The sequence below is a fragment of the Triticum aestivum genome, chromosome 7B (genome assembly GCF_018294505.1).
Source record: "Triticum aestivum cultivar Chinese Spring chromosome 7B, IWGSC CS RefSeq v2.1, whole genome shotgun sequence".
In the NCBI taxonomy this organism is placed as follows: domain Eukaryota; kingdom Viridiplantae; phylum Streptophyta; class Magnoliopsida; order Poales; family Poaceae; genus Triticum; species Triticum aestivum.
Window position 1 is genome coordinate 763,241,060 of NC_057813.1, and position 22,398 is coordinate 763,263,457.

At 41.9% G+C, this 22,398-nt stretch overlaps 1 protein-coding gene across 2 annotated transcripts; it reads right to left on the bottom strand.

The window, feature by feature from the left end:
- Positions 1-484: 484 nt before the first annotated feature.
- LOC123160587 (disease resistance protein RGA2-like) lies at positions 485-5,931 on the bottom strand. Of its 2 annotated transcripts, none has more exons than XM_044578391.1 (4): positions 5,614-5,931; positions 5,347-5,442; positions 942-5,165; positions 485-793 (listed from the first exon to the last, which is right to left on the bottom strand). In XM_044578391.1, the coding sequence occupies exon 3, from the start codon at positions 4,792-4,794 to the stop codon at positions 979-981; it is 3,816 nt and encodes a 1,271-aa protein (XP_044434326.1). In that variant the 5' UTR covers positions 4,795-5,165; positions 5,347-5,442; positions 5,614-5,931; the 3' UTR covers positions 485-793; positions 942-978. The 2 variants fall into 2 exon arrangements, with proteins under 2 accessions (XP_044434326.1, XP_044434325.1); XM_044578390.1 differs by having other exon boundaries at positions 5,610-5,931.
- Between the last annotated feature and the right edge of the window lie 16,467 nt (positions 5,932-22,398).

Sequence of the window (22,398 nt, forward strand, 5' to 3'; positions counted from 1 at the left end):
TTCGTGACTTGGTGGACCCCCGGACGTCGTCGTTGGTTGCTGTCCTGCCGTGCCAACCCACCAAACAATTAACTAGCTAGTAATGCACCCAACAATTGCTTAAGCGTCCGTCGGAGAAAATAGAAAAATGTTACTTTTTTAAAGCAGATTAGTAATCTTCATCCCCGTGGCCTGCGCGGTGCCGTGTCAGTTTTGGGTGTGCCCGTGCACCTAGATCCACCCCGTTGCCATACTTATGTCTCCCATCTCGATTAGCTTCTTCAGAACGCAAGATCCATCTACTTTTCTGATTGACTCCTCTTGACCACATTTATTCTGGCTTAGTTGAGTTGTACCACCACCCCTACACGGGTGTATGGGAAGGGTGGTTTCTCTGCAGCAGCTGCTTATTAGCTTGACGTAATTCTAAATCACAGGGAGAGCATCCCGTCTCCATTCATAGAAAGAAGCCCGAACAAGACCAGGTTCAGAAAAACCAAAGGACTACAAAGCAACGTCCACTGTGATTCAACAGAAGATACTACTGCACAAGTTCAGGCACGATGGTGCATGCAGATTAAAAGATAGAAGCTAGTAGAACAACAACCAAAAGAAACACTATGAGATGAGGATAACAAAACAACACTTATAGTAATAATAACAATACACATATTTATATATATGTCTTGGCAAAGATGGTGGAGTCGTCCAAGGCATGAAAGTGAAATGACGGGTCAACTGCAAGCTGAGAGCTTGAGAGAATCACTCCACCTCACTGACAGGTAGTGGAGACGAGCTGCAGTGTCCTGGAGCCCTGCTGTCCGAAATAAATGGAGAGGGAAAACTTTAAAACTAATGAAGGAAACTTTTAAAATACATATAACATACTGAAAGATCAAAATTTTGTGAAATAAAAAGTACAAAATGTTATCTCTTTGAGAGCGAGTAGATGAGGACTTTACCTTTCTATTTATACATAGTTGCACATCTGGATGAAGATTACCAGATAGCTTTTGAGCGGACATGCTCAATCTTTGGCCAGCTTTCTCCATCAGGTGATTGGCAGCTCTTCTTCAAGAGTTTACATTTCCCCACGGCTATGTGGTAGAGGGAGGATGGCATATCAGGTAAAGCTGATATATTGGGACATCCAACAATTTGGAGTCTCCTCAGACATGAAAAGCACTTCAAATCTGGCAAGGAACTGATTTCACAATTAAAAAATGACAGGCAGTCGACAGATGAGAAATCTGCTGATTCTTTGAATGAAAATGATCGCTCCTTGCAATCTTCAAGGGCGAGATATCCTGGAACTGTAAGACCTTCAGCTGAGAGCACATGGTTGAGTATTAAAGAGCTGCTAACATAAAGAGCACCGAGTTGCAACTGTGAGATGCACTTCATACTAAGATTCGGGAGATCTCCAAAATGTGCACTGCCAAGTTTCAGCGAAGACAACCCTTCAAGAAAGCACAGGTCCTGTAAATTTCGTAGTGATAATTCTACCAGGGAGGTTAAATGACCAATCGACAATGATGAAGAGCTTCTGCACCAACTCATGTCAAGATGTTTCAGGTGTGGCAAGTCACCCCTAAAGAAATCTTCTGCAACCACGGAGTATCTTATGCTGAGCATCTCAAGGGACAATGGCATAAAATCTGATCCATGTGTCAACTCTACAGAAGGGCAGCTCCATAAAGAAAATCCTGAAAGAGTGGTAATAGCTCGCAGCCCCCCTAACGATCTAAGGCACCAGCACGAGTCGATGCACAAGTTATCAAGCTTTGTCAACTGTTGGAGAACGTCCTGTGACGGAAGTGTAGTCAAAGTCATAATCTCTTTCAATGACAGTTTTCTTAATGCAGTGAGACCAACAAGGCAAACCGCTAATGCTTCATCTGTAACGACACATGAATAAAGGTCAAGCCGACAAAGCCCTGATGGTGGAACCAGTTGTAGGCTGATGTTCCTTTTACATATGAGTCTTATCCTCTCCACATGGCAACATATCCATGCGTTGATGATATCCTCTTTCACCAATACTTCACTCCCCTCTCTTTCTAGAGCACTTCCAATGGTTTGAAGATGAGAAATATCAACATCCATCAATTTCATCAAGCGCTTCAGAGATGAATGTTCTGACAACAGTATTTTCTTGATTTCTGGTCCCGAATCCACCTCCCAGGTGGAAGAAAGCCGTGACTTCAGGTTGTATGTCATCATGGTGTTCTCCCTTTGGTCATATTGTTTTAGCTCATAGCTAGAAATAAACATAAGCAATATGCATTTCTCAATCACTAACTCTTCAAGGCTAGCTGGAAGAGAAGGTAATGTCTTCAGGTATGGGACATTCTCGAGGCGAAGTGAGGAGCAATTCCCAAAGAGAGCGGCATTCGATGGTAGGATTTCTAAGGCACTGCAATTAACAAGTGCAAGTGATTCCAAATTCTGGAAATAAGAATCCCTGAGTAACCAGCCTGGGTATTTTGCATATCGGTAACCTTTGATGGTAAGGCTCCTTATTTGCGGTGGTGGTACCAGACCTTCCAGGGTTTCCAAATGTAAACTATCAGGAGCAGTCATGTCATTTTCTTCACTCCATTCAAGGTGCAATCTATCGAGATGATTCTTATGATGTAGCTTTGCTTCTAAGGCTTGATCCTTCCCAGCAACATTCTCAAGATTTGTGACCCTTAAACTGCCACCAAGGTTGTTCATTTCTTTCAGTTGTTGCAGCTCATAGCCCCTTTGTTTTTTCACGCAAAATTGTTCGAGATTGCGGAGTGAAATTAACTTGCCTATGTAAGGGATTTGGCCAAGTCCTTGAAGATATCTCAACTTACTTAAACTGAATATTTTTTCAGGAAAAGTTTCAACCTTTGGACTGAAATGAAGTAATTGCAAGTGGTAAAGAGCACACAATGATCCAGGCAATTCAGAGATCGAAGTTCTTTCGAGGTTCAAGTACCGAAGGTGCTTCAGTTCACCAATAGATTCAGGCAGGTTGCTGCTGTTATAGAATGCCAGAATAAGTACACGTAACTTCTTCAAATTCTGCAGCACCTGCTGGAAAATATCTCTTGCATCATCTATAAGTGGTTCAATGCAGACAAAGCTACGTAAATGATGTAGCCTGCAGATAGAGTGCTGATGTTGCTTCAAACTCTTAACAGAAACAGATAGATGTCGACCAGTGTGTGGCAACATTGCCATCTTATCATCTTCTAATCTGAAGCAGACTTCTTTAGACAATGACTCTGCCAAATCATGAACGAGATCATGCATAACATACCAGTCCATAATTCTACCACCTCTATAAGCTGGTTGAAAGAAAGAAACTGAGAGCATCTCATCAAAGCAGTCCCTCCCAATATCCGCAATTCTCTTGTTCACATTGCACGAATCAAAAAGTCCCTGTCCTACCCACATGCGGACCAACTCCTCCATGATAAAGCCGTTTCCTTTTGCATATAAGCTGCAATATAGGAAACACCTCTGCAGACTTGGATCTAACTTCTCGTAACTCCACAAAAGTGCTCTACTGGGATCACTTAAGTTGTCAATCCTTAGAGCATCTTCCCATGCTGCCTTATCCTTTTTCCTGCTTAGTTGTGAACCCACAGTTTTTGCTGCCAGAGGAGATCTTCCAAGTCTTTTAGCAAGCTTCTCTGCAATCGTTTCTAGCTGCTCATGCAACCTCTGGTCTCCAATTGCTGCACCAGAAAAGGCATGTTCCTTCAAGAGTGCTAAGATATCGGTGTTTTCCATTTCTTTCAAAATAATAATTTCCTTACAGTAAAGAGCAGTTGGAAGTGTCTCGGATCGAGAAGTTACCAAAACTTTGCTTCCTGTGTGTCGAGAAACTAGAGGAGCCAATAGTTGCTCCCAGTCCTCATTGTTGTTCTTTTCGAACCAGACATCATCCAACACAAGCAGGAACCTCTTTGATTTTTCCAGTATGTCCCTCAATATGCATTGGAGAGTATCAAGATTATCAACAGGAGGGCATTGCCCTCCTTTTGCTGATTCAATAATCAATCGTGTATGGCCAAAAACATCAAGTTTGCGCGAGATGCAAACCCACATCCTAAACTGAAAATGTTCTTTTACCCTCTCATCACTGTAAACATATTGCGCCAAGGTGGATTTTCCCATGCCTCCAAGTCCAACAATGGCTAGACCAGAAAACCTACTTGTATCAGACTCAACAGAAATCGGCTTGGTAAGAAGACCTATAATATCATCGCGGTCCTTGTCACGGCCAATCACTTTGGGAGGTGCTATTGATGTGGCCACTCGAATAACAGCTGCTGGCATTGCGGAGGTCCCAGCAGTTAAACAAAGCAGTTCACGGAAGCCCTTGGCTTTCGCAAGGATGGCCTTCAGTTCCTTCAACTGGTGAAGCAGCCGTTTGTTCTTTGGGCGCAGATTGGACAGCTTGCTCGACACAGTATGCACATGCATCATAATAGCATTACTGGAAGATGCATGTTCTATCAAAGAATCCTTCCCCTTCTTTGCTTTGCGCTTGAGGATGTTGTACTCATGCTCATCTAGCAGGTCCTCAGCTTTACAGAAGGCGTCTTTGAGCTGCTGGATCCAGTTGTTCAACATTGGCCTGTGAGGGCTCTTGTTAGCCGCCTCCACCAGTAGAGCGAACTGTGGCATGATGTTGGTCTCCAGTTCATGGAGCTCACTCACCATGTCCACACCAAGGCACCTTGCAGGGTCAGCTAGGAGCTTCTTCAAGATCGGTGATACCACCAACTGTAAGCCAGCCCGTGCTCCAGCCAGAGCCAACGCCACTTCTGCCATGGAAGGAGGGGGGGATGTATCTCTTTTTTTTTTTTGTTCCTCGGGCACAGTAGGACCAGGTGGGAAAATTGAGATTTTTTGAGGAACGAATATAGGGAATATAACAGAGCAAAGATGGGAAATAGGTAAAATTACTCCGAAGACAGATTTCTGTGTGTCTTCGCAGAATCTTCTATTTGGGTGGTGGTTGGGGAAATTGAATGGAATGGATGGGTAATGAAGCGAGTAAGTATATTCGGAGGGGAAAATGAGATGGAATGGATGGGTAAAGACACTAAATGGTGGAATAGGATGAACAGGGAGAAGTGAACAATAGCCGGCGAGAGCATGAGCTCTAAAGATGGCCTCTGGAGTAGCAATAGATGGAAAATCTGCAGTAGCGGAAAAGAGGGAGATAAATCAGTGAGCTGCAACACATAACAAATCATAAACATAGGTGCTGCAAGCTGATTTTTCTTCCTACGTTTGGGCCAGTGGATGTATTTGAAGAAGAAAAACAGCAAGCGGAAGACTAGCACTGCCAAGAAAGAAAATAGAGGGGAGAGAGCTTACACAGATGATGAGGTGCAGGATGACAAAGGCGTCGAGCGATTACTGAAGCCGGTGCGGCGATGAATGGTATGGGAGTGGAAATCAAAGGTGGAAAACCTGCATGAGCGGGAAAAAGGGGGATAAATCAGTGAACAGATAGTAAATAGAGCCGCTACAAGCTGATTATTCTTCCTGATTTTGCACAAGTATATGTATTTGAAGAAGAAAACTGCAAGAAGAAGACTACCACAGACAAGAAAGAAAATGAAGGGCAGAGAGCTTACACACATGAAGAGGTAAAGGATGTCGAAGGAAACTACTGATTGTGGGAGCCGGTGTGGCGATGAATGGGAATGCGAGATCACAGGAGAGGTGGACTGGAGGAAGTGCTAGTCAGTAAGCGAAATAGGACGCATGACTATGATGGACTCAACTTGGATCTGATCCAGCCAGTTGCATATTTTAACTTGAGCTGAGCTCAACTTGCTGAAAAACTAACAGGCACTCACTGTCTGTAGCGCACTACAAAAAGTGGCCTAAGCTGCCGGGCTAAGCTATACTTAATAAGAAAAGAAGCAAGTGTCCATCCAATCATGTTTTGGTGTTACTTCATCACAGAGTGGTTGTTGGCTTGAGGCAGTAAAACCGTAAACAGAGTTTCTGCAAACCTGGTATCAAAAGCAAGGAAGTCAATGAAATTTCCAAGAAGCATAGCTCGAGTGCTGAAAGCTATGACAACGAAAAAAATGTTTTCACATGCCTTTGATTTACAGGAATTCTACTGCAAGAGTCGCTTGTTCTGAGAGTGGCATTTCTTTGAGCTAAGATTGCAACTTCAAGAGAAAGTTCAGCCTGGAAAAAAAAAGTACCTGTCAGAAATCAGAAGTGATTTTACACTATAAACAGTGATGGACTAGACCCATAAAAAACAACCATGTAAACATACACAGGAAGGCATAACAACAGAACAGAGACCATGAATTTTCAGGGAATCAGGGTTATGAAACCATCTACAGGTGTCTATCTGAATGTTACATTCCTTATTCAGAGTCAAAATGTGTACCAGAAAATCTACAAATCTTCTGCTGGTGTTGATACCAAGGCTTCTATAATTCCTCCCCATAGGGCAAAGTTTGACATTTCAAATTGACGAAAACATACACATCCATCCACATCAGAACACACCAAACTAAGCTACAAGGATGGATGCCTTTTATCAGACATGACTCTGAACAAGAAAATATGTTTACAAGCACAAGTATATATATGTCTACATTAATTGCATCCAACTCACAATATAGAATGCTTTTAAGTTCAAAAAGTTTGCTGGTTCCTCTGATGTAATGAGTAAAACACCAAAAGAAGTGACTCAGCTAGTATGAAATTATTTATTTTCTTTTTCTTTCTATGGAAGTACTCCCCTTCACCCACGTGCGCCTTTTCTCGGTATTCCTCAGAGCCATAGCTATCCCCCATACCCCCCTCCCCCACCCCGGTGCCTCTCCACCACCACCAACCATCCCACCCGCTATTCCAGCAGCCTCACCCCTGCAACTCTACACCCTGTACACACCTATCCTATACCCTACCGTGTACTCAACAACTACATGTTTCTAGTTATTCTACCTGGTGATAGCCGAGGCCGAAAGCGTGGTGGAATAGCATGTAAACTATTGATGTGGGACTAAAGCAGTGGTAGCTATGGGTGTGGTCCAACATCCATGAAGATGAAGCATACTCTGATGGAGCACCAAGGAGATGAAGATTACAAATCTGCTTATGTAATTTTTATTTTTCTGTGAGGGCCGCTTAAGCAATTATTGGGTGCATTGGTAGCTACTAGTTAACTTGTGTCATTCGTCGGAGATGACAAAGAAAGGTGTGGTATGGGTTAACTAATACAGTAATCAGGTGAGGCAGATAGTTAGTAACAGATGTGATGTGCCTTTCTCGAGATCTACTAGAAATGTCGAGTTTAGTACCATGGGCAGGCATGAAAAGCGGTAAAAGTGCACTATCGGAACGTGCTGGGAGGGGGCAGGAGCGTGTTGGGTTGGTGAGGTAAGTATGTACTCCACTATAGATCCGGTTCACAGCACCATGCTCTGGCCATGATGGAGATTAGTAATGTGCTTAAGATGGTAATTTTGACTGATATTTATGCGAGGGCTGCTTAAGCAACTGTTGGGTGTATCAGTAGATAGTTAACTGGTGCCAAACCGTGTCAGTAATTCGAGGCGACGAAGACGAGCCTGAACCATGCCTTGGGCCTAACTAATAATACAGTAACTAGTCAGGCAGCTATACTAGTGATGAGAAATAGATGCAATGTAGTAGTAGTAGTACTTTTCTTGAGATCTGGTAGCTAGGTCTAGTTTATTACTCTACCCGGCCGCTGATTCAGATTCAGATTCAGATGCCCCTCCCGTCAATTGGATCAAGAACCTCTGCATCTGCTAAGGGGAATGGCAACCTCCAGGGGCAGGAATAGTATGGAGCGAATGAATCCTCACCTCACCATATCGGCCGCGCCGGTGGCGGAGGACAAGTGCCGCCTCCTCGTGGCGGCCCTAGCTAGCAGATCTCAGAGAGGGGGTGGGGTTGCGCGGCGGCGGAGAAGACAAGACGAGAAGGAGGGGACGCGGCACCGCGTCGAGGACACAGAGACGGCCGCCGAGGCGCAGTGGACACAAAGACGGCCACACAGGAACTGATTTGATTTTGTGTGCAAGCAAACAAACAAATAAAATGAAAGATGAAATATATAAAAACTTGGAGTTGAATTTCTGCAAAACATGTAATACATTCTGATGTTTTGTTTTGAACAAAAAAACATTTTCTCCACTGCTATTCTCATCACATCACAGACTCTTCTCGCTGGCAAAATAAGATTGTTAGCATGAGGTCGCTCCACAAGGACGACACGGAAGGCCACCTAATCCTATCGTCGCCGCCACCTCAGGGGTTGTTTGGTTACGTAGATTATAGAGAACTAGTTTCCCTTAAACTCGATTTCAGTTGTAACAACCAAAAATCTTGTTTGGATTGTCTAACAGAATCGTGGATATGCAAAACTAAGTTTTACAAAAGCCCAAAAACCGAGTTTATGGAAAAGCGACTAATCGACGTTTTTCTATATACTCGTTTTGGCTGAACACGGAGTCGGCCACGAGCACAGCGACGTTCTCCCAGGTACAACCATGGCGACGCTGAAAGTCCACTGGAGGGTGAAACGTTCTATGCCAGGACATCAATGAAGCGCTCGCACCACTGGCGAGCTTGCTGCTAGGGGTCCGGACGTGGCCGCCGTCGTGTTGGGACAGCGAGATGGGAGCGGCCGCCGAGGGCAGGGTGAGCATGGCCGACAAACTCCTCTTCCTATACACCGGCGACGGCTACAACCTGATCTCTCCGGTCGCTGCACTCCAGGCGGAGGTTCATGGGAACTAACTACTGAGTACAAGTTAATCAACCAGCAAGGAAGTAATTCAACAAGCACTTGAACAGCATGAGAACGGAGATGTAGTTGAAGGCCCATTCCAATCCTCCTTTTTGTGAAATTTGTAGCTCAGTAGAGCAGCAAATGCTGCGACGTCACACCAACTGGACTGCTCTCCGCCCTGACATAGCAGGGGGTGCATCCCGTCGCCGGGCGGTAGTGCCTCTGCACCCTACACCCTAGTTCCTCTCCGGCTGCGGTTGAGGCGGGGTCGCGCGGCAAGCCCCCTGTTGCACGCCCTGCGTAGCCGACTAGCCCGCCACTTGGTTCGCTTCGTCCTCGACAACGCCGTTGTCGCGTGGTTCGCTTGGTCCATGGTGACGCCGTCCTCAAGGAACTGGCCCAAGAAGAGAGACTAATCGTGTTTTCTTTTTATTTTCTATCCAAACAAAGAATTGTATACACTCACCTTAACAGAAAAACTAACTAAAACTGGTTTTCCTAAAAATCCTCTGAAAACTGGTTTTCTAAAAACTCACGTCTAATCCTTGGCATCCAAACAACCACTCAGGGTGGGTACCCGTGGTACCTTGATGTGATGCGGGTGAGGCTCCGGAGTAAGCTCCACGCTCCGGCGCCAGCTTGGGAGAATTGGTAAGGCCCCTCTCTCTCTGTACCAGGGCTCTGGGGTGGAACCTCTGGACCATCTCTTTGGCCTCGACAGCGGTGATGCGATACGTCGTCACACTCTTCATGGCGTTGTCGGGGAGCCTAGGTTCATCTCTTTCGTACCACGTTGTCATCGGTGGGCTAGGTTGGATCCCTTCTCGAAGCTTCTTTGACTTTAAAGTTACGCGATCTTGCCTTCCTCCTACTCCCTCCGTCCGGAAATACTTGTCATCAAAATGAATAAAAGGGGATGTATCTAGACGTATTTTAGTTCTAGATACATCGCTTTTTATCCATTTAGATGACAAGTATTTTCGAACGGAGGGAGTACCTTATATACATGTGCTTTTTACCGAAAAAGGCTTTCGCCCCACTTTATAAATAAAGCAAACATATACATGTCCTTGTTGGCACCTCGTTCGTTCCACATTGTTCGCAAGACATCCTTCACGATGCCAATCTTACATATTTCTCTGTTCAAGCTCGCTTTCGGACTAGGAGTTGCCTTGCCACTAGCACATGTGCCCGTTTGTTTGGAATTTATTGGCAGTGTGGGCACTCTGAATTCGAAGTCGCTTGATTGCGGAGTGACGATGACAGCCGTTGTTCCATGTCGTGTAAGAGTCTTCTGGGTGGCCAGGCGGGGCCATGTGTGAAGTTTAGTACCATACCGCTAGTGAAAAAAGAGTTGGACCTCTTTATAAGGTCTGTTCTACCACATGTCATTGGGAGTTTGGGAAAAGAAGTGGTACACACGCGCTACTTCTCCGCCGCCCGCCTGTTTAGGTACCGATATGAGTTGCATAATGTGAATAACATGTTTACTGTTTACTCCTGAATTGGATTAATCGAAAAAAATTGCTAATATTCCTAGCAAGTGCCAAGTTTTAGCTGCTACTCCCTCCGTCCGAAAATACTTGCCACCAAAATGGACAAAAGGGATGTATCTAGAACTAAAATACATCTAGATACATCCCCTTTTATTCATTTTGATGACAAGTATTTCTGGACGGAGGGAGTATATGTGTTTATAAAAATGGAATGCATGGCTTATCTCAGTTATTCCTCAATGGAGTGGATTAAGGTGATGTACGTAAAACTCGAGTTGTGATATCAACATGCCTTTTTTGTATTCGGGAGGTTTCCACTATACAGCGCTGCAGATTGCAAACTGCTATACATTCCAAATCTTAAAAGTTGTATTCTAATTTTGTGGTTGATCACTTTTAATTCCAAATCTTAAGTTGATGAGGTAGAACCTATTGCCCTGTTTATTACCAAACCCTTGGGAGTTACTTCAACGTTATGCTATACTGCTATGCTATGCTCGTAGACGTGGATTGGGTTTGAGTGAATTCATGACAGATGTGAGATTGTTAATTAATGGTTCAACTTAAGGTGGCTACTTAAATACACATCTGGGTGGATTGAGGCACCTGGGAAATCCAGTAGTTGCCTGGTTTTTTTTGGAAATCCCGGGGTTTACCGTGTGATTATACTATGGACCGCCACCCAGGCTCAAAGGGATCATAAGATTATTCATGCTAGAAACTTTCGTGTGCAGCCACAAGCTATTATGGGCTCTAGCATAGTTGATTAAGTCATGTGAACTCTTACAGTGGTAGACTAGCAGATGTGGGGGAAAGTAGATGTAACTGTCTACCCATCATAAGGTGCTAACGCTTCTGAAAGACTGTGTCTCGGTCATCCGTTTCTCAAACACCCTGAAGTGCGAGAAATCCAACGGAGAAGATTGAGTCTTGTGGGGAAAGTGCGCAAACCTCTGCAGAGTGTACAAACTAATCATGGTTAGTTGTGTCCCCGGTTATGGACATCTTGAGTATCTAGTACTTGGATTATCATGTTACTTAATTTAATTTGTTGGGTTGTTAATGATTCTTTTAATTGGGATTGAGAGGGGGTTTACCTTCTCAATGTTTTCAACAAACTTTATAGTTAAATAAAATATATTTCTTTGCAGTAGGAAAAAAAATTGGATTTTCGCAAAAACATTATAAACTTAGAGCTTTTCACCAGCCAAATATGCATGTAGTGATAGCTATTGTTCATCATTTATCCTATGGTGTGAATTTGCCAGTACATTCAATGTACTGACCCTTTGTGGCTGCAACGTCTTATGTTGCAGGAATCTTACAACGAGTAAGTGATACGTTAGGGTTACTATTTCTACACTCAACTTTGCCGTTGGTGTTGATGGGAATCCACAACCTTGTTGTTACTTTCGCTTTTTGGATTAAGGTAATAGTATTTACGTTATTTTATACATGTGATTTACCTTTGTTATAAATCCTCGAGTACTATGTGTGCCAGCATACCGATCCAGGGATGACACTTAAGCACAGAGATTTGATCCATTCGGGTCGGGTCGCTACAATTATTATTTGTCGATGCTCAAATACCTTTGCTAGATAGGTGATTATAACCGTACTATTTAGTACTCCCTCCGTTTTTAAATATAAGTCTTTTTAAGATTTCATTATGGGCTACATACGAAGCAAGATGAGCGAATCTACACTCTAAATATGTCTATATGCGTCTGTATGTAGTCTATACTGGAATCTCTAAAAAGACTTATATTTAGAAACGCATGAAGTATATATCCTCATTTTATATAGGTATAAATAGACATGCGTAAGTCATCACCACTTTCTTTGTTGGAGGAATGTCATCACCACTTCATTGTTGGTTTGCTAGATTGAAAAGATCATAGCCTCTCTTTCTCTGTGTGTTATCACTCAATGTAGTTATGTCCATCCTGGGAGATACCGAATCAAATATCAAATGAGTAACATAGTAAAATTAAATGTGAAATGGATAACTCATTTGTACTTTTAATGATACTATTCAGAAACCATTAACTTAATCCCTTGGTGAATGTGTCAGTTTACTTGGAAATAAAGTAAGCTGGTCGATAAACCTATTTAACAATGTGTCAGTATTTCCTATTGACTGATTGGCTGTGATGTAATTATTGCTTTGGTTGTTCATCCATCCGATGGCATGCGTGATTTGGACAACTTAAGTTACCTGTTCTACACCACTAATAGATGGTTGATAATAGTCGAAAAGCTAGATACAAGGCTTTGGCCCAACTCAACTGTATGCATGCATCCATAATCATATACAGTATCTCATCCAATTTTGATCTTAATGTGTGCAGGTGTTAGGATTTGTCATGGTAATTCATGTGTTGGCTGTCCATACTCTACTCTGCTTGGAGAAGAGCACAGCAGAACTGGGAGATGATCAGCTAACAGATTTGGCATTCACTATGAAGGAAGGAAATGTAGAGTTGAGAATCTGTTAATATTCGGGATGTGCCATCTCACATTTAGAGGAACAGAGTGTGTGTGTGTCTGTGACATTAGTTCAGATAATGGATATCCTGTGATGCGTTTTGCATTTTGAGTAGTGTCCTAAGCACTTTGTGATCTGCTGCAGGTTGCCTGGACCGCTAGCTGGAGGTAAATTGGGGCAAGTGCTCCTATATACAGTTTAATTTGTTCAAGTTAGGTTGCTCTGTTCAGGGATGATTTCCTCGTGTTGATTCCGTGCACCTTTTGTCTGTTGTGACTACGTATCGGAGTACTGCCTTCTGCAAATCAGACTGATTGACTACATACTGTCCCAACACTAGGTTTTCCGAACCTGAAGGTAAACTGGACGACGTGCTTCTATGTTCTAATTTGTTCAGGCCAGGTAGATCTGTTCAGTTAGCAATGGGTTCTATATATATTCCCTGCATCCTGCTCTGTATTTCATGATGTTAAGTAATTGTTTTCTTTTTCAACTCATTCCCTGAATCCCGGAGTTTGTTCAATCCATGTCAGTTTGAATCATATTGTTTCAAATCACTCACAAAGCAATTAGGGTGACTGAATTGCCCAAAAATTAGTTCCTATCACAATACCTCCACCTATGCGTTATTTGGACAATTCAGCCACTACCTCATGGAAACTGAATAATCTTTAGCCTAGCTACATCCTGATTGTTGAATATTGTATTTGTTTGTCTCCTTCGTCAACCACTTGGACACCTTTTGTCCTTTATACCACCACTAGATGACCCGTTGCGCCCATGGCGCAAAGGCCGAGAGCAAGCCAAGCTTTCAACCATGGAAATTGGAATGTTTAGAGACAGGTATTCTTTAAATAGAAGAAAATAGATCATATGTAGAACTATATATTACATTGATGTTAGGTTCATAGGCTAAAGAAAATAGTGAGATCGGTTTATGCTAAGCAAAGCTATTTAGGCGGAGATGCATCATGTAAATTGCTTTGATCACCCAGCTTCTGTTACACAAAGCTACATACGCAGAGATGCATCATGTAGGTTGCTTTGATCACCAAACTTCTAGTAACTAAGATGTGTAGTCTTTCGCCATTCCCAAAATTAACATTTTTGCTTTTCTTGTCCTCCATGCGGTTTCTGCAGAATAAAACTGTACAATAAATGGATAGAAACCGATCATAGTTGCACACACAAAAACATTTGGTGGAAAAACTTTGTAAGGCGACTACCGTTCCATCTAATAAGTAATTTCCTAAGAAAGAGCATCTTCTTTCTCCGAGAAAAAAGAAAATGTTAAAAAAAACTATGCAATGGCATTAGCTTTTAAGAAATACAAACAAACGAAAAAAAAGAATAAACGTACAGCTAGACTAACTGGCATACAGAAGGCAACCTAACAGAACATGCAGGGCAGCCTTATCTGGGCCAAAGGGTGCGACGACCACCCTTTCAGAATTGAAAAGGATAATTAAGTTTACACTAGCAAAAGAGCCCGTGCGTTGCAACGGGAGAAAAAAATAACACACATTCTTAACCCAATAACCATAATATGTTCATGCCCTTTATTTTAGCTAGGCATCATTTTTATGTTGCCGCTTATCCTCCTTCTCACCCTCAGTGGCCTCAGTGTTCACACAAACCAAAGTGTGTTTGAATGTTGTTGTTCCCCTGCCAGTTTTTTCAGAGGTGCTCATGTGTGGTTATCGATGTTTTCTTTCGTCTCTTTATGATTTTAGTGGTTGTTTATTTGCAATCTAGATCGTCGTGGTATGAAAGAAAAAACGGACGTGCCCTATAGGTTACAAATTTGCTTTTAAAATAATATTTTAAAATATTTAATAGGTAAAAATAACATCATATTCATATTCTACATATTTTTCTATTCAAATTTCATATATAACATGTTAAAATCGGAGTTACGATTTAATAGATATGGATAATTAAGAAAAATATTTGTTTGACTTAAATATCTTCCAAAATAATATTTAAAAATATTTAACAAACAAAATAATATCATATTCAGATTCTACACATTTTTATAATCAATTTTCACATATAACATGTTAAAATCGGAGTTACGGTTTAAAAGATATGGATAATTTAGAAAAACATTTGTTTGACTTGTATATGATCGGCGGGTGAATTATCTAATACGTCAGGGGGGTTTCCGTAAAATGTAAAATAACGGTTCGGTTATGACTTAAGTGTGTACTGTGGGTTAATTCATGAAAAATGCAGGGGGTTTTCTACAAAAGTGCGAATATATTCTGGGAGAATAACTGCAAATTTCGTAGCTTTATGTTTCGCATATATTCTGGGAGTTCTTCCATGGTGTAATCCTCCAAGCCCAGATTCTCGAGAGAAGCGATACGCTCCAACACCTTCAACTTTGGGCACTTGGCGATGGCAAGCTTCTGCAGATTGGGGAGATTGGTGATCCTCTCCAGATCGGGGCATCCATTCAGTAAAAGCTCAACAACGGAAGGAAAGCTCTCAATGTAGCTGAGCTGCTTGACATAATGTAGACCTAATATTTTCAAAGAGCTTGCATTTGAGGCAAGGCCTAGAGGAAAATGCCTCAGTTTGCAATCACAGAGCGCAAGGTTCTCCAAACGGCGCATGGCTTGTACTTGCTCCTCCCACTCCCACTCCTCCCATACCAGCATCTTGAACAACTTCAATACTTTTAACCTTGGAAATTAAGCTGTTGTTGACTGCACGAATCCAGTCCCGACATGTTTGATGCATGGAGCACGAAAGACCTGTAGGAGCTGCAGATTTGGGAGCTGGCACAACCCATTGGGAAGTTGTCTGCAACAAGCCAGGTCATCAAACAATAAAGTCTTCAGGTTGTTGAGGGACGCCATTGATGTGGAAATCATCCAGCTCGGGAGTTGCCGGCCAAAATATCCCATGATTTGAAGAAATTCTACACCACGTGGAGGGCAAAGCTTATCGAGAACCTTCTCAATTCGTTGCTGCTCCTCCTCAGAGACATCTTCCTTCTCTTTGACCAACCCGTCATCTCCTAGTTTACTGGTGCAGACCAAGGTTAGCGTGATAAGATGCGTCGAGGTGGCCCCGAGGTGGAGACGATGTTTGCGCCGGGGCCTTTTGCGGCATCGTGTATATATAGAAAAACTGAAGATTAGAAAAATTGAAAAGAATTGAGGAGGAGAAGATGGAATGGGAGTTGAATGTTGCCGATGTCGTCGATGATCACAAGATCCAGATGGATGCAATGCGCTTGAAGATTAGAAAGATTGGAAAATATGCCATTGAAAAAAAGGCTTGATATCATTATGTTGTTGGATCAATTGTTACCTTAGTTGCGATTATGATCACATTTGTTGTTGCATTTAAATGTTTTACATAGTTGTATGTTAGTTTCAATGTATGTTTTAGTTAGATGCTTCAGAGAGATATATGTTGTTCTATGAGAACAAAGTATGAACTTTAATCTGGCTCGGACAATCGGGCTGCAGGCTTGAGCCAATTTACCTCCCGCTCCAGGTTTGAACAAACTGCAGGCCAACAAGCCCTGACGCGCTTCTCATCTGCTATTTCTCTTCTTGAGCCTTAACATTGCCATGACATATCCTGAAACGCACTTGACAATTGAATTGAATGCTGCCCAAACACGACACCTGTCAAAACCATACAACTTGTTGAAAAAGAACCATACAACTTGTACAGCAGCCAACTCAAGGATAGTCATCATACAGCTATGGTATTGTTTACTCAACCCATGAAAGCTTCAGGTTACAGAAAAACAACTGAAATAATACAAATCACAAACACTCCGACTCGATGAAGCTACATTATTAATCGTTTTCTCAATCACATACGCCGAATGGGAGTACATGGCAGCGAAAATAAAGGCAAGCGATAGATACAATGCCATAAAGGCAAGCAACTTCAGGAAAAAGCTCGGCCTACAAAAAGAAAAATTACTTATCAGGAAGCAGAACAAACTTGACCTCGTAATGGACTTATCAAGTGATTTGAATCTACACCAGTGAAGCACTAGACCCACAAAACATAACCATGCATGTAGACACATTAAAAATACATGGGAAGACATAACAACAGAGACCATAAATGTTCCGGCTAATATATGAAGCATGTTGAGTGCTTCTATTACATATTCAGAGTCAAAAAATAAACATATCCTGCTACACAAAACTCTAGATGTACTGTCAATCACTCTGTTATGCACGCCTTAATCATTCGAACTTTCACAACCACTCTAAATGTACTGTCACATGTTTTCTTCTAGAACCAGCTAGTGACAGCGGGCGCATTACGATGACTTATCCATAGTGCGCTAAGCGCTGACAGCTGCTACTATCCAATAGTTCCAAAACACCTACCATAAGCAAACATGACTCGCTGCTATTATATATTTTGTTGAACCTTCAGTTTACAATTTACAGCAACATACCAAGGATACTAATAATCTGCAGTTTTAATACAGCAACAAAGGATATAAGCATGTAGCAACATTATTAGTCGGTTTCTCCACCGCGTAAAAGCTTGTTCACAACACTACCCGTACGTGCCTCAGCTGATCCCGGGGTTGCTGCACTGGGCGCTCAACTGATCCCCGGGAAGCTCCAGTCAGAAGAAGGGAAACAAGCAGCAGAATTCTGAGAATACAATGCTCTTGGCCTGAGGAGGAGAAGCAGCAGAAGGCTGCATCATCACCTCAGCTCCCTCGATTGGTTGTCTGTCGTTGGTGAGCTTCTCATTCCTTGTTTCCATCTCCTAAACCGGGTGCAACTACTACTGGTTCTTGTTCCTCCTATGTGGCCATTAAATCGACTAACCAGGCAAATACTGACGGTGTGCTCTTCTGCTATCGGCCGCACTTTTCTCGTTTCGGAGCCATTTCGAGCCGCAAGAACGGTGGAGAAACGAAGAAAATCGAAGGGAGGGGTGGGAGTGGAGGGGGAGAGAGGAGTTGCTCTCTGCGCTGGGCGGCGCGGCGCGGGCGCAGGGGAGAAGATGCGGGCTGGGGTTCGTGGGTGGGCCGTGCGCCACGGCCCCCGCGGATTTATAATTGTTCGGCTCCTACCGCCATTGTCCTTGGCGGTAGGGTTGCATAGGCTACCGTCGAGGACTCTGGCGGTAGGGTGGACGGCAGGAGACGGTTGCCATTTACTCGGGCCGACGTGCACGAGTGAGCTACCGCCAAGGCCTCTGGCGGTAGCCTATTATAGCCTACTGCCAAGGACCCTGGCAATGGGAATAAGGATCAAATCTCGAAATTCATTCGTACCGAGGTTAGATCCGTCTAAACTTTTCTTTAAAAGGTCAAAACACGAAAATTAGCCCCCTGCAGCAGCATATGCAAAGAAATCCGCCGGTGTTTCTCTCTAAACAAAAGCAACCACCGGTGCAAAAGGTTATTTTTTAAACACAGTATAGACGCAAGCGCTCATACATATGCACATACACTCACCTATGAGTGCACACATGCACATCCTACTCCTATGAGCACCTCCGAGAGACTGAGCCAGCATATCATCTTGAGATTTACAAAGTCTTGCCAGAAATCCTGAAATAAATCCATGAATAATGCGAGCACCAGGACATGAACCCTGATGGATTAGGGATACCACTGTCCCTCTAACCATCCAACCACAGAACCACAGGTTGGTTTGCATCGGTGCAAAAGATTAAACATGTCAGTCAGAGGTTTCTGGTGTCATGGCCGGGGCAAAAACATCACATCTTAATTTTAACACAATCTTTACCAATGTCTAGTTAACTTGTGCAATAAAACTTTTCCTAACTAAATTTTAATTAACTAGTTGCTTATTCCAAGACTGACTGGATAGCTGCAAAAGGACAAAATACAATGATCTTTGTTGGATACACTGCTATGCTCAGTCTTAGAGCACAACTAGGAAATTGCTAAGGCAAACCAAAAGCAGGATCTATTGCATTTTTCTCTCCAGAAAGTTAATGGAGACAGCTCCAGACTACGTGAAAGGCAAATAGCTATGTAGTACTCCCTCCCTAAAGAAATATAAGACCCATTGGTCATTGTTTTACGCGCTAGGGTTTGTTGTGCCACTGCTGCACCGGATTTTATCGACCTGCCCGACCTCCTGCTGCTCCGCCCTTCGCTTCCCTCATCGCCGACACATCCTCCCCTCCCACGATCCATAGCAGCACCCACATCCCAGCGCTTTCCCTTCCCTCCCTCCAACATCCACCTCTACCCCTCCCACTCACCGGCCTTCCATGGTGGGATCCGCCACCTCCCACTCCTTGTGCTCCGATATGCCGAAACTGCACGTGGAGGGTTGCTCGCGATCCTCTTGGAACCCTTCGCCTTGGGCCGCCACCACTAGCTGATAGAGGGCACCACCAAGGCTGAATCATCGTCGCCCATAGCCGGAACCATCGCAGACGAGGAGTACAACGTCCACTAAAAGCACAGGATTCCGGCAGCCGGACGTGAGCAACCACTGTAACCACACATAGCATTTGATATCCTACATATTTGATTTATATTTTGGCTAGAGCACATGAAAATCAATCCAGAGGTAATCAATTTGCTATGTTCACCTGATTAGCTATAAGGAATTTATTACCGCTGTTTATTTGCAAGATACCCTAACCAAAGGTAACGTTTTTTATGGCTTTTAAATTATGTACATGGTATTCTCACGCCTAAATACTTGGATTTTTTGTTCATTGTTAAATCGTTCACGAGGGGTTCATGTAGTGCTTTCGACGGAGACACTAGATCATATGATGTTCATGTAGACAATTTTTATTCAAGCTTTCAAAATGATTGTTTTCCTTTTGTGTGTCCACACAGTTGTTTAGTTGCATCCTATATAAAACGTGTTTTGAATTTCCACCACCTACACCTTTTTCTTATATATTAGTCTATATGAATTAAGCACTTTATAACAACTCCCGTGTTAATTAAAAGGAAAAAAGATCTGAACATGTTTTAATATATGGTGAATACTTTATAAAACACGCTGGACATTTTTAGTAGATGATGGACAATACACGCCAAGCATTTTCTTTGACACGATAAACATTTATTTAATCCTGGTGAATATTTTCTAAGACATGTTAAACATTTTTTTAAATGCGTCAGACTTTTTTAGTACATCCTGAACATATTTGTAAGCATACCAATCTTCATTATAACATGGTGAACATTTTTTAAACATGGTGGACATTTTCTTAGTACATGATAAACATATTTTGAAATAGACGTTGAATATATTGTTACAAAAGCGTGCATGCATTTTTGTGTGAATGTTTGCACATTTTCTAGAAATGTTCATGTAGACTTTAAAAAATGTTTGCTGAACTATTATTATTTTTCAAATATTATGCCTAAAAAATCATGTTTTGTCTGAAATGTAAAAACGACTTAAAACTAAGCCAAACGGTGTAAACAAAAGAAACATTTGTTAAAACAAAAGAATAGGAGAGCTCCGCAAAGAAAACAGGACGCTACATGGAATTGGCATCCGACCCATTAACGTGCCCTGATCGTTGAACGCCCCATATAACGCATTGGCCATCATATAAGTGCACTCATTAATTTATGGAGACCTGTGCGCATGGGCTGTCAGCATGTGACGATAATGAGCAGGGCGTTAAGGTCAAGTAAGTTTTTATGTTGGTTTTTTTTCCCACAAAACCAACTGTGGGATTCCCTAAAAAACTGTAGGATTTTTTAAATAGCTAAATAATTGAAAATCTACTCCCTCCGTTCATAAATATTCTAATATGGGTTTCATACGGACTGAAATGACTGAACAAACAAACTAAAACATGTCTATATAGATCCGATTCAGAAAAAGTTAGAAAACATCTTATATTTATGAATGGAGGGAGATTAAAAAGTAGAAAATAGATTGAAAAATTGTTTTGTATGGCTTTAAAATATTTTCTTTTATATTTATAAAAATAAATCGTATATTAAGAAATGTTCACCGTACATTTAGTAACGGTTAATCTTATATGAAAATCTTGCCATAAATTAATAAAAGCTCACTATGTATAAGAAGTCTACCATATAGCAAATAAATCTTCAATGTGTATTTAAAAATGTTCATCTTATATTAAAAAATATGTAGCAGAAAAATATGAAAAATAAAGAATGTAAAAAATAATAGAAAACCCATATCTAGAAGAAAAAACCCATAAAAACGATATGAAAAATATCAGTATGTTATGTATTCAAAAGTTCACTTTGTTAATTTTAAAGTTTTCTCTCTTCATTTATTTCGAACAGCACCTCGTCTCCACTAATTTTAAAGCTTGTCGTTGCCCAGTCATTTCACTTTTATCGTCAATTTCTGCGATCATCGCCTTCGACGACTCCACCATCCTTGCCAAGATGTGTATATAAATATGTGTACTGTTATTATTACAAGTTTTGTTTTGTTATCTTCATCTCATAGTGTTCCTTTTGGTTTCTGTTGTAGTAGGTCATGAATTTCGCCTAGGACAGATAATCAGATTCCGAAACTTGGAATGCGACGTGGATTCCATGGCGAGCTTGTCTTTACAAACTGGGTGTCAGACCTGCTCGAGGACAAAATTGCTACGCCTTTCCCAGCTCTGGAATTAAACCTGATCCAGGACGTTAGCGAAAGCCTCACCTTGGATCTGACCTCGTCACATCGTGTAAAGATCTGGGCATCACAACAAACAACCAGACACTTAAACTGGCTGGCTACGAAGAGATCAAGGCCATGTCAGATCGGATCTCGGGGAATATTTATGATGATTTCGGATTGTAGTATAGACAATTAATAGCTTATATTGGTGGATATTTATGATGGTCTCGCTTCTTCGTGAGCTATTGCAAAATTGGAGTAATTTGTGAGACAATATGTATGAGGGGTTGGTTGACTTGGACATGTGGTTTATATAATTTTTAGATTCAAAGGGGATAGCCACTATCTGAGGATTAGTGTAAATTCTTATTATGGTGATTTAGCTGAGGATTGGTATAATTTTGATGGTGGCATGGTTGTTTGGCGTAGTTTTGCATTGAGTTTGCTGGCACATCAGTACTTGTAATGCCGAATTATATTTCTTTCGCACCAATTCTGGAGACTCATTTAATCCTATTTTCCTTTTCTTTTTTTCCCTTTCCCCGTTTCCATTGTTTGTTTTCTTACTTCTTTATTTTGCTCCTTCCCCCCTTTATTACCTTTTTCATTAGTAAAAACACATTTGTCTTTGTACGACCCATTAACGTGTCCTGATCGTTGAACGCCCCATATAACGCATTGGCCATCATATAAGTGCACTCATTAATTTATGGAGACCTGTGCGCATGGGCTGTCAGCATGTGACGATAATGAGCAGGGCGTTAAGGTCAAGTAAGTTTTTATGTTGGTTTTTTTTCCACCAAACCAACTGTGGGATTCCCTAAACAAAACTGTAGGTTTTTTAAATAGCTAAATAATTGAAAACCTACTCCCTCCGTTCATAAATATTCTAATATGGGCTTCATACGGACTGAAATGACTGAACAAACAAACTAAAACATGTCTATATAGATCCGATTCAGAAAAAGTTAGAACATCTTATATTTATGAATGGAGTACGATTAGACAAATAGAAAATAGATTTAAAATAATGAATTGTATGTA

Bases quoted from the DNA above. Each gene is read 5' to 3' on its own strand.
- LOC123160587 (XM_044578391.1), bottom strand. From the start codon at position 4,794: ATGGCAGAAGTGGCGTTGGCTCTGGCTGGAGCACGGGCTGGCTTACAG.